General features: G+C 43.1%; 1 protein-coding gene across 2 annotated transcripts in view; it reads left to right on the forward strand.

Moving 5' to 3' along the window:
- The first annotated feature begins 2143 nt into the window (after positions 1–2143).
- Positions 2144–12652, forward strand: part of MRPS35 (mitochondrial ribosomal protein S35) — a 44035-nt gene continuing 33526 nt past the window's right edge. Inside the window, exons 1-4 of one of the 2 annotated variants that reach the window (XM_003906155.3) lie at positions 2144–2319; positions 6091–6131; positions 7556–7723; positions 11074–11134. In XM_003906155.3, coding sequence (XP_003906204.2) covers positions 2208–2319; positions 6091–6131; positions 7556–7723; positions 11074–11134 — 382 coding nt within the window. In that variant the 5' untranslated portion in view covers positions 2144–2207. The remainder of the gene's footprint in view (positions 2320–6090; positions 6132–7555; positions 7724–11073; positions 11135–12652) is intronic. The other variant, XM_009180450.3, reaches the window with a different exon arrangement.

Genomic DNA, 12652 nt, shown 5'->3' on the forward strand with positions numbered 1-12652 from the left:
CAGGAGTTAAGCTGCAGACCTTCGCAGTGAGTGTGACAGCTCAAAAAGGTGCATGGACCCGAAGAGTGAGCAACAGCAAGATTTATTGCAAAGAGCAAAAGAACAAAACTTCCACAGTGCTGAAAGGGACTGCAGCGGGTTGCCACTGCTAGCTTGGTGGTAGCCTGCTTTTATTCCCTTATCTGACCCCACCCACATCCTGCTGATTGGTCCATTTTGCAGAGAGCTGATAGGTCTATTTTGGCAGGGTGCTGGTTGGTGCATTTACAATCCTCTAGCTAGACATAAAAGTTCTCCAAGTCCCCACTAGGTTAGCTAGACACAGCACTGATTGGTGTATTTACAAACCTTGAGCTAGACACAGAGTGCTGATTGGTGCATTTACAATCCTTTGGCTAGACACAGAGTGCTGTACAGAAAAATTCTCCACCTCCCCACTAGGTTAGCTAGATACAGAGTACCCATTGGTGCCTTTACAAACCTTGAGCTTGACACAGAGTGCTGATTGGTGCATTTACCATCCTCCAGCTAGGCAGAGTGCTTGCTAGACAGAAAAGTTCTCCAAGTCTCACTAGGTTAGTTAGATACAGAGTACTGATTGGTGTATTTACAAACCTTGAGCTAGACACAGGGTGCTGATTGGTGTATTTACAATCCCTTAGCTAGACATGAAGATTCTCCAAGTCCCCCACTAGACCCAGGAGCCCAGCTGGCTTCACCTAGTGGATCCCGCACCAGGGCCGCAGGCGGAGCTACCCACCAGTCCCACGCTATATGCCTGCACTCCTCAGCCCTTGGGCGGTCGATGGGACCCGGCACCGCGTGCAGGGGGCGGCGCTAGTGGGGGAGGCTCAGGCCGCGCAGGAGCCCACCGGGGGCGGGGCGGGGGGAGGCTGGGCACGGCCGGCTGCAGTTCGGAGCCCTGCACAGCGGGGAGGCAGCTGAGGCCCGGAGAGAATTCGAGCACAGCGCCAGTAGGCCGGCACTGCTGGGGCACACAGCGCACCCTCTGCAGCTGCTGGCACGGTTGCTAAGCCCCTCACTGCCCCTGGCCGGCAGCTCCACCGCTATGAGTGCGGGGCCCGCCGAGTCCACGCCCACCCGGAACTCGCGGCTGTCCCTCGAGCGCGGCGCGCGGCCCCGGCTCCCGCCGGCACCTCTCCCAGCACACCTCCCCGCAAGCAGAGGAAGCTGGCTCCAACCTCTGCGAGCCCAGAGAAGGGGCTCCCACAGTGCCATGGCGGGCTGAAGGGCTCCTCAAGCGCCGCCAGAGTGGACACCGAGGCGGAGGAGGTGCCGAGATCAAGGGCTGCTAGCATGTAGTCACCTCTCACCACCACAACTGGCTAATTTTGTATTTTTAGTAGAGACCAGGCTTCTCCATGTTGGCCAGGCTGGTCTCAAACTCCTGATCTCAGGTGATCAACACACCTTGGGCTCCCAAAGTGCTGCGATTACAGGCGCAAGCCACCGCAGCCGGCCGGGAATATTTTTATTAATCCATGTATGTTAATCCATCCTACCGTGGAAAATAACAGTGTTCATTAAAGGTTTATTTTCTAGGTTCTGATGAGTTCTGACTTTCTGTAATTCTAACCTGATCTAACAACAAGCTAACCACATATAGCTAAAAGTTATAGGCTATGTACACGCGGTGTTCACTGTATGCCAATGCTGTACACAAACATTTGTCTATGCTAACTTGTCTAGGATCATACCTCCCAGAAATGGTGAAGTCAAGTTTGAAACTCAAGCACTCTGGCTCAGGATACTGCTTCTCTCCCCTTAGCGCATATCACTTGCATTACTTTAAGATGTCTTTAATCCAAGTAAATGTAGAAAAGCAGCAATTATAAAGAACTAGGAGTCCCTCGGGTAGACTGCCTGACTCTTGGATCATCTGAGGTTCCACCCGGACCACACCTGCCTTCAGTGAGCCGCAACCCCCATCCCTATGGTCCTTATCTGCAATTCTCTACGAACGGATTCACTCGAGTTTTAAGGATTTTTTGTTTTGTTTTCATTACTTCTTTCAGTTTGGGGGTATTTTCCTGTACATTTGATCGGCTCTGTGTGCGCAGACCCACGTGTTTCCTGTTTCTCCAGCCTAGTGCGGTGCCAGCCCAGGAAGCCTGTGTTTAGTCGCCCCAGGCACGCCCCTGACGCTGAACGGCGCTTGTCCCCTCCGGCTTGCCGTACTCGCAGTCATGGCGGCCGCCGCGCTCCTGCCATGGGTGTCTCTGCGGTCGAAAGCAAGGACTCTGCGTGCATTCTCCACTGCCGTGTCCCCGGTCACTCCGGTCTCGAGACGTGACCTGCGTGAGTGTCTGTCTCGTCTTCTCCGGGCTTTGGGGGAGGTGCAAGAGCGGAATACCGGCCCCATTAAGGGTGCCGCGGTGGCTGAGCCAGCGCCGCGCGAGGGAGGCCGGTGCGTCAGCTGCCAAGCGGGTCTGGTAGGAAAGCTGTGGACGTAGGTCTGTCCTCTGCGCCGGCGTTGCCCGGCTCCTAGTCGCCTGTTTCTGCCCTGGGTGCTCTGGGCGTTTGCTCAGAAAGCTTACATCCCCCTTCCCCGTGACCTGCTCCTGTGTTGCCCCCGCCCATGGTCCCTGGCACAGGTTACTAGTGGTCTGTATTGCTTATCCGGCTTCGGCAGTGATGAACCGTGGATTTCCCCAAACATTAAGAGAGTCATACGGTTGTGCTAGGACAAATTGCTGCTCTGAATTCCAGGCAACCAAATGGGCGGCCTTCATTCAACAGGCGTTGATGACCTGCATTTAACAGAGATCATAAGGATGCTTGATAGCGTGATTACCCCGGAGGAGTCTAGTGGAAAATACAGATTTATTAACGGAGAAGTGCTGTGTAGAGTGAGAGGCGCTGTGACAGAAGTGTGGCTGGAGTGAGTCTAATCAATCAGCGGATTCTACCTGTGCTATTTCCTGTTATATCTCTAATTTACTCTCCTTATACTACCAACTATCTAGTTCCGATGACCATCTCATTTCTACAAGTTTCTATTCCGTTTCCTGTTTCCCTTCTTGCTCTCTTCTACATTGAATTCTCACAACAGCCAAATGAGGTTTTCAGAACTTAGATCTTGTCGAGCTGTTCCCATGTTCAAGATCTACCCATTGTTTTCAGATAAAGTATAAATTCATTAATCCTAAATACTGGCTCTTAATAGGTCTAATATTTGTCTGTTTTTAATTTTTCATTCTTTCACTCTTGGCATACTTAACTCCTATTGTATACTATGCAGTGTTCTGGACACTCACCGGGGATACAGCAAGGTGGGGAAGTCAAGAGTATAAACAACCAAACAACTAAATAAGATGTCAGATAGGGTTTAATGCTATGAAGAAAAATAAAGCAGAGTATTGAGAATGATGGATTTGTGGGGAGTAGTGGCCATAGGGTAGTCAGGAAAGATCTTTCTGAGGAAGTGACATTTGAACAGGGCCCCAAGCCATGCAGAGATCTGGAGAAAGAGCCTTTGGGGCATGGGGAACTATAAGTGCAAAGGCCAAAAGTTGAGAACAAGCTGAGGGGTGTGATCAAGGAACGGAAGAAGGACAACATGGCAGGAGCTAAGTGTGAGTAGAGGAGAGAGCGGTAGTATAAGACGTCAGAGAGTTAGTTAAATAATGATCTGATCTCTCCAGAGTTTGTAGACATTTCATTTGGATTTTTGGCTTGGGTTTTATATCAGAAGGCTTTGAACAGGGAACTGATATAACGTGATTTACATTTTTAAAAGATCACTGGCTGCTTTACTGGGGTAAGAGTGGAAGCCAAAGACATGTTTGGAGGCTGTTGCAGTAGTCAAAATGAGATGATAGTAACTTGGATTAAAGTAATAGTGGAGAAGGGGGTGTGGTTGTATTTGCAATATATTTTGAAGGTAAAGTTCATAGAATTTACTGATGGATTTGATGTGGGGCTTGAGGACAAGTCTCAAAAAAATCCTGTTATATTTTTGTCCTGAGCAATTGGATGTCCTAGCAATTGTAAATGATTCCATTTACACGAGTTGGGAAGACTGGAAGAAGAAAATCAAAAGCCCTGCCAAGAGGCTGAGCATGGTGGCTTATTCCTGTAATCCCAGCACTGTGGGAGGTGGAGGCACGTGGATCCCTTGAGCCCAGGAGACCAGCTTGGGCAACATGGCGGAACCTCGTGTCTACTGGAAATACAAATTAGCCAGACGTGGTGGCACATGCCTGTAGTTCCAGCTACTCCAGAGGCTGAAGTGGGAGAATCACCTGAGCCTGGGAAGTTGAGACTACAGTGAGCTGTAATCGCACCACTGTCCTCCGGCCTGGGTGATGGGAGTGAGACCCTATCTCAAAAAAAGAAAAAAAGCTTTGCCAAGGATGCATTATAGTTAAGAAGCTTGTTAAGTGTCTTCAGCTTCTTTTCTCTCTGTCTCTCTGTTCTGTTCTTAAACTTCAGCCATATTGAATTTGTTCACTTTGATTTTCCATGTGCTCTCGCTCTGTCAAAACACTTTTTCTCACCTGCTTGTCTGCATGGCTATGTCCTGCTCATCTTTCAGGTTTTAGCTTAAAGTGCACTTTCTCAGGGAGATTTTCCCCAACTGTATTGGGGTTTTCCAGAGAGACAGAACGTAGATGTAGGATAGGATAGATGTAGATGTAGATATATAGACATGTGACAGGGGAGTTTTTAGGGGAATTAACTCACCTCACAATAGGCTGTCTGCAAGCTGGAAGCCCATGTCAGTCCAAATCCAGAAGCCTCAGAACCAGGGAAGCCATGTAATTTTCAGGCCAAAGCTGAAGGCCTAAGAACTCAGGGGGCTGCTTGTGCAAGTTCCTGGAGTCCAAAAGCTGGAGCACCTGGAGTTCTGATGTCCAGGGGCTGGGGAAGAGTGTCCCAGGTCCAGAAGAGAGAGAGAGAGAGAGAATATGTTCTTCTTTCATCTGCCTTTTTGTTCTCTCTGTGCCCTCAGCTGATTGAATGATGCCCACCCACATTGAGAGCAGGTATTCCTCACTCAGTCCACTGACTCACATGTGTGTCTCTGCTGGAAACATCCCCACAGACATGCCCAGAAATAAATGCTTTACCACATGTCTATGTATTCCTCAATCCAGTCAAATTGACACCTAAAGTTAACTATCATGGCTGGGCATGGTGACTCACCCCTATAATCCTAGCACTTTGGGAGGCCAAGATGGGTGGATCGCTGGAGCTCAGGAGCTTGAGACCAGCCTGGCAACATGGCGAAACACTGTCTCTACAAGAATTAGCCAGGTATGCTCATGCTTTTAGTCCTAGCTACTTGGGTTGCTGAGGTGGAAGGATTGACTTGACCCTGGTAGTTCGAGGTTGCAGTGAGCTGAAATTGCACCACTGGACTCCAGCCTGGGTGAGAATGAGATGACCTTGTCTCAAAAAATAAAAAAGAAAAAATTCACCATCACACCAACTAATTGACTGGGTTTAGTTCCCTGCTATATGTGTTCATAATATTTATCGCTTAATTGAAATTATTTGTTAAAAAGTTGTCTTACTTGACAGACTCTGTAAGAGTCATTTTTTAGATGATGAATTCACTGTATTGGCAATTCAAATAACTATAGAATTTTCCTTACTGGGGCTGGGCATGGTGGCTCACACCTGCCCACTGCACTTTGGCAGGCTGAGGCAGGTGGATCACTTGAGGTCAGCAGTTTGAGACCAGCATGGCCAACATGGTGAAACTCCGTCTCTACTAAAAATACAAAAGTTAGCCAGGTATGGTGGGGAACACTGGTAGTGCCAGCTACTCAGGAGGCTGAGGCAGGAGAATCACTTGAACCCGGGAGGTAGAGTTTGCAGTGAGCTGAGATCACACCACTGCAATCCAACCTGGGCGACACGCCAAGACTCCTTCTGTTTCCAGTTTTTAGTCTTCATTAAGATGATTTTGGTCCCTGAGCTTACCAAAAAAAAAAAAAAAAGTTGTTTCGTTGTTATGTTACAGAATACCTTAAATTGTGTTAGAATAATGGGATCATGATTGATGTTGAACAACTAAGTTGACATGATAAAATTCCCTTTATTGTGTTCTTTTACATACAGAAGAAGGAACATCCAGAAATGAAAGGCCTCCAAGAAGAAAGGTAAAAAGTTCATATACTCTGCCATCTTAATGGTTTCTAGAGTTCTAAAATGAGGCACATACTCATTATAAGGCAGAAGGGTGTTGCCAGAGAAGACTTCACAAGGTCATGTTTACTGGATGATTACCATAGCCCTGGGAGAGGTTAGTCTTTGTTTTTTGTCAGTACCCAGAGAATAGATCATCTTTGAGAGGTCAACTTACTGAGGAACTCCCAGGAAACAGGTGTATAAACCAGAATGTGGAACAGTTTCTAATGCTATCTTAAGTCCTGCAGCCTGGGACTTATGTATTAATACAACTAGTTTGTTTATTTATTATTATTTATTTGAGATGGAGTTTCACTCCTGTTGCCCAGGCTGGAGTGCAGTGGTGCAATCTCGGCTCACTGGTACCTCCGCCTCCCAGGTTCAAGTGATTGTCGTGCCTCAGCTTCCCAAGTAGCTGGGACTTCAGGCACGTACCTCAATGCCCGGCTAATTTTTGTATTTTTAATAGAGAGGGGTTTTCACCATGTTGATCAGGCTGGTCTTGAACTCCTGACCTCAGGTGATCCACCCGCCTCAGGCCTCCTAAAGTGCTGGGATTACAGGGGTGAGCCACTGCACCTGGCCATATTCTAACTAGTTTAGTCTCACCCTGTGGACATTTGGATTCCTTACTTCTATGGAGGAATCTAAACTATAAGGTCAGTTGGTCAGCATAGTGTCAGAACAAAGACACGTTAGTTGGAAGTTAAATGGTATCAGATTACAATAATCAAGAGCAGTCATTTCCTCAGGACTATTACCTGCTTCTAGGACATCGACTACACTGGTTTTGATATTGCGTAGGTGGGGCCTGGCTGAATTTTGCCACTATAAACCCTACTTTTGTATATGGGCCATCCCCTAGTATTTGATGCCATGAAAAATAAATGTTAATGTGATTGACTAAGCTATCGAGTACTAGTTTTTCTCTGGGCCTAGGAGACATATAATTTTTCATTATGTATTTATTCAATCAGTTTAACCCTAATTATTTTTTCCTTTTCTTTTTACTTCTAAGTACTTAATGCCCCCTCATGCTACTGATTTCCATCAAAGAAGTTTCAAAAATTATTTCAAAATGTATTGTTAATTCACCTTTTCATAAGCCAAATGAAAAAATTTTTGCTGAAAGTGTAAAGAAAGTTTTAGTGAAGAAAATGTGATATTAAAGGGGATCCTTGCCAGAGGATGTGAAGAAACAGTGCAGAGATATTTAGCTATATTTAGTGTTTTTAAAATTTGGACAGCAGCAGCTTTGTGGGAGGTCAGATTTTACATATGTTGCAATTTTGCTTCTATTTCTTATAACTGTAACTTTTTGCTTTAAAATTAAAATTCTTTAAAAATTAAAGAATGTTTTTATATTTAAAATACTAAATGATTTTATATTTCTTAGGCACTACCTCCTAGGACAGAGAAAATGGCTGTTGACCAGGACTGGCCTAGTGTTTACCCAGTTGCAGCACCATTTAAACCCTCTGCGGTACCTCTTCCTGTTCGAATGGGTTATCCGGTAAAAAGGGGCGTGCCCATGGCAAAGGAGGGAAATCTAGAACTTTTAAAGGTAAGACAAATTGCTGATTCATTGACTCAGACTTACATAGAAATAAATGCTGATCTTCCCCCCCTATTTCTACTCTCTTATGCTTCAACATTCAGTGTATAGCAGTTTACTGTATTTTAATTAAAATTTTTTAAAATAATATAATAGGTATATTATTATACAACACCAGATAATAATAGGTGTTGATTTTGATTATCAGTGGTAAAGGATACTCAAAGAATCCTAGGCATTCAATAATGTAATTAGTTGGCTGGGCATGGTGGCTCATGCCTGTAATCCTAGCACTTTGGGAGGCCAAGGTGGGCAGATTACTTGAGGTCAGGAGTTCAAGACCAACCTGGCCAACATGGTGAAACCCCGTCTCTACTAAAAACACACAAAAAATTAGCCAGACGTGGTGGTGGGCGCCTGTAATCCCAGCTACTTGGGAGGCTGAGGAAGGAGAATTGCTTGAACCCAGGCGGTGGAGGTTGCAGTGAGCCGAGATGGTGCCACTGCACTCCAGGCTGGGCAGTAGAGTGAGACTCTGTTCTCAGGAAAAAAAAAAAAAAGAATGTAATTAGTCAATCTTGTGGCTCCCCTTGTGACCTTTTTCTATTGTATCTCTTCTTTTTGGAGACGGGGGTCACTATGTTGCCCAAGCTGGTCTCGAACTCCTGGGCTCAAGAGATATGCCTGCCTCAACCTCCCAAAGTGCTGGGATTACAGGTGTGAGCCACCACACCCAGCCTATCATATCTTTTCTATATTGCATCTTACCAGGGGAATTAAGAGAAATGAAATAACCTAGTTTGAGATTGAGAATTGGGAGGTAAAACTTCCAGTTTAAAAAGAGGGGCCGGGCATGGCAGCTCACACCTGTAATTCCAGCACTTTGGGAGGCTGAGGTGGGCAGATCACGAGGTCAGGAGATCAAGACAATCCTGGCTAGCACGGTGAAACCCCGTCTCTACTCAAAATACAAAAAATTAGCTGGGTGAGGTGGCGGGTCCCCCTATAGTCCCAGCTACTTGGGAGGCTGAGGCAGGAGAATGGCGTGAACCCGGGAGGCAGAGCTTGCAGTGAACCGAGATCGTGCCACCGCGCTCCAGCCTAGGCGACACAGCAAGACTCCATCAAAAAAAAAAAAAAAAAAAAGAATTTAAATTTTTTCTGTCTATAAAGGTAGAATATTATTTAGTATTATTATTATAGTCTACCAAATTTAACTTTATTGCTTGAAGCAAAATAGGTTAAGGTAAATGCTTTGATAGCATGTATAATTATGATGGGTGTTTTAAAGAAAATATAAATGCTTAGTCTGAGAATGCATGTCTTAGATAGTTTCTTAAATACGATGAAAGTTATACAAAGGAAAATGAACTGTTTTCCATTAGATGAGAGTCTTTGAAAAACAAGTTTGCTAAAAGGTGATGGGAACAGGGAGAACGGGTACTCTGTTGCTGGAGACGGGAAATGAAATTTAGAAATAGGAATGTGAAGACACAAAAAGCGTACATCAAGGAAAACAAATGTTTTCTTTGAATAAACGAAGAGAATTTTGTTCAAAGAGATCTTTGGAGAATTACTGGGTGAGAGAGTAGCAGTATATTTGCAATAATGCTAATGGTTGTAAATGACATTTTAATAAACATAAAAATCCAAACATTTAATACATGCCATTTATTTGTAGTGATGGTGTCATTGAATAAGCTTATTAACTGAGCTAACATATGCAAAGTGCATGGAACTGTGCCTATGTAAGTCCATGCTAATTGTCTGTTATTTTTTCCTTTTATGATTTTTGAGGTTTATACGTTCATGTTTCAAAAATAAAAGTCTGTCACTGTGATCTATTAAAAGTAGATCACTCAACACTAGAGTTTATAATTTTTAAAATGCATAAAAAGGAAAAAACCAAAAAGTACAGTAAATGAAGCTGCCTATCCCCAAATCCCAGTTTTCAGTGCCTATTTTCTCTTGATTAAAACATTATTTTCTGGCCAAGTGTGGTGGTTCACACCTGTAATCCCAGTACTTTGGGAAGCCAAGGCAGGTGGATCACTTGAAGTCAGGAGTTGGACACCAGCCTGGCCAACATAGCAAAACCCCATTTCTACTAAAACTACAAAAAAATTAGCCAAGTGTAGTGGTGCATGCCTGTAATCCCAGCTACTCGGGAGGCTGAGGCAGGAGAATCACTTGAACCCAGGGGGCGGAGGTTGCAGTGAGCCGAGATTGCAGTGAGCCGAGATTGCGCCACTGCAACAGCCTCAGACTCCATCTCAAAAACAAAAAACATTTTCTGATGAGCCCTCAAGATACATGGCATAGTTCTTGGAGTAACTTTCGACTTGTTTACACTTTCTTTCCAAATGAGCCTTTAAGCTCTTTTAGATGTTTAACATTATTCAAGAAATGACCTAATAAATGCTAATTATTTTTTTGAAGGAATCAAATCTCTGACCTTTCCTGAATTTTCATTCACTCCGTGAATGATTCATTAGCCTTTAATATGTCATCATAAATATATTCCTAACTTCATTAAACTATCCAGTTAAGATTTGCTAGCTTCACTTATTAGTTCATAAAATGTTTATTATGTACAAAGTGGAAATACTGTCATGCTGTGCAGTCCAGGGGACTTGGGATGATTAAACAATGATCCATATCCTGGCCGGGCACAGTGGCTCACACCTACAATCCCAGCACTTTGGGAGACCAAGGCGGGCGGGTCACTTGAGGCCAGGAGTTTGAGACCAGCCCAGGCAACATGGTGAAACCCTGTCTGTACTGAAAATACAAAAATTAGCAGGGCATGATGGCACATGCCTGTAATCCCAGGTACTTGGGAGGCTGAGGGAAGAGAATTGCTTGAGCCTGGGAGGCAGAGGTTACAGTGAGCTGAGATTGTGCCACTGCACTCCAACCTGGGTGACAGAGCGAGACCCTGTCTCAAAAAAAAGAAAAACAAAAAAACAAACAATGATCCATGTCCTTAAGTCCTTTCAGTTTTATAAAGGAAATATACATGTATACCTGTAGATTTGTGGCAGGAAGAATAGTATAAAATGATGTTTAGTTTTTTTCATTACGATTGTCATTATAAGATGCTTGGTAAAAGACAAAAGATTTATATGATCTGAAGACAAACCCAGGTATCACTGTAAATTACTTGGTACTGAATTTATATTTTAAGAAATGTATTTCTTGAATTGACAACATCTGTGACAGAAAATCAATGTTGTAAAAAACCAGAATTTATTTACTGCATGTTTTACTGGGCCTGTGATTTAGTTTTACGAGAAAACTATCTTTTTCATGTTTTTAAGACATTTAGCTAATTTATCCTTTAAATTTCTCTATTTAAGATTCCCAATTTTCTGCATTTGACTCCTGTAGCAATTAAAAAGCACTGTGAAGCCCTTAAAGGTAAGTGGTTATTTTCTTATATGAGCTTTATATTGACTTTGAACATAAATTTAAGCATCTCTTTTCTAATATACTGTATAGCCTTATATTCAAGTTGTTTTCAGTGAATTGTTACATGTCAAGTCTGCAAATTGTTTTTGCTAACTACTACTAGGTATTAGGAATAATAATGAGAAACCATGATCCTTGTTCACAGGTAGGTTAGGGACTTACTGTTGAGTTTTAGAAAACATGCACATAAGGCTGGGCGTGGTGGCTCATACCTGTAATCCGAGCAGGTGTTTGGGAGGCTGAGGTGGGCAGATCCACTGAGGTTAGGATTTCGAGACCAGCCTGGCCAACATGGTGAAACCCTGTCTCTACTAAAAATACAAAAAAATTAGCCCTGCATGGTGGCAGGCACCTATAATCCCAGCTACTCTGGAGGCTGAAGCAGGAGAATCGCTTGAACCCAGGAGGTGGAGATTACGGTAAGCTGAGATCGCGCCATTGCACTCCAGCCTGAGCAACAAGAGGGAAACTCCATCTCAAAAAAAAAGAAAACAAACATGCACATAAGAAGACTGAAGTAAATGTTGCAGATACTTCGCAGAGAAGAATTATCTTGAAGAAATTATTGAAAATTTTAAAAAATGAATGACACATGCATGTGGTAAATCAAATAGTAAAAGAGTTTATGATGAAAAAGCACTAACCTTATGTGCTTTCTTTACCGGCCCCTCATTTATTTATGTGTATATGCTTATATTTATAATACTCTATGTATAGTATATATATTTATATATACTTATATACACTCTGTAGTGTGCATGTGTATTTATAAAATAGCAAGTAATCACTGGACTATGATTATACCTTCAGTTCTGGATTTCTTGATTTTGAAAACCTATTGATTCCTAGGTATAAACATAGATTTCATGTACTTACATTACTACTTCTCCTCCTTTCTACATGCATGGAGGTAAAGGCAAATAACATTTTTTAACTCATGGTTTTGTGTATGTTTTTATAATTATGTACATATTCCAATTTAAGTTCTGATTGATAGTTATGATTGATTAGATTAATTCAGGAGTTGGTGCCTGTGTATAAAGTCTTAATATACTCATGCTGATTTAAAGGTGTTGTATATACATGCTCAGTATACTTATAAAGGCTTTTCAGGAAAGAATATGAAACCTAGAAACACTTCACAAGTATCTTGATTATGTTGGGAAGGAGATGTGGAGTAGTAAACATAATTATGATTAAATTTGAGCTTTTCAAAGGGCCTTCCATTTAAAAATATAAGGAAGACTATATAAAGAGGTCCTGAAACATAGGAATAATAACCTTACTGTTGAAATGAGGGAGGAAAAATATGTTTCCTTTCATTTATTTGGTCTTTTGGGACATTGGGATGCTTTTCTATCCCTTTAGAGTATGTGTTTCTATATGCATTTGTGCCTGGAATTAGACTAAAACTGATCACTTCCAAATTTGTGTCCCAGGCTGGGCATGGTGGCTCACACCTGTAAT

This window comes from Papio anubis, chromosome 9 (assembly GCF_008728515.1).
Source record: "Papio anubis isolate 15944 chromosome 9, Panubis1.0, whole genome shotgun sequence".
NCBI classification, from domain to species: Eukaryota; Metazoa; Chordata; class Mammalia; order Primates; family Cercopithecidae; genus Papio; species Papio anubis.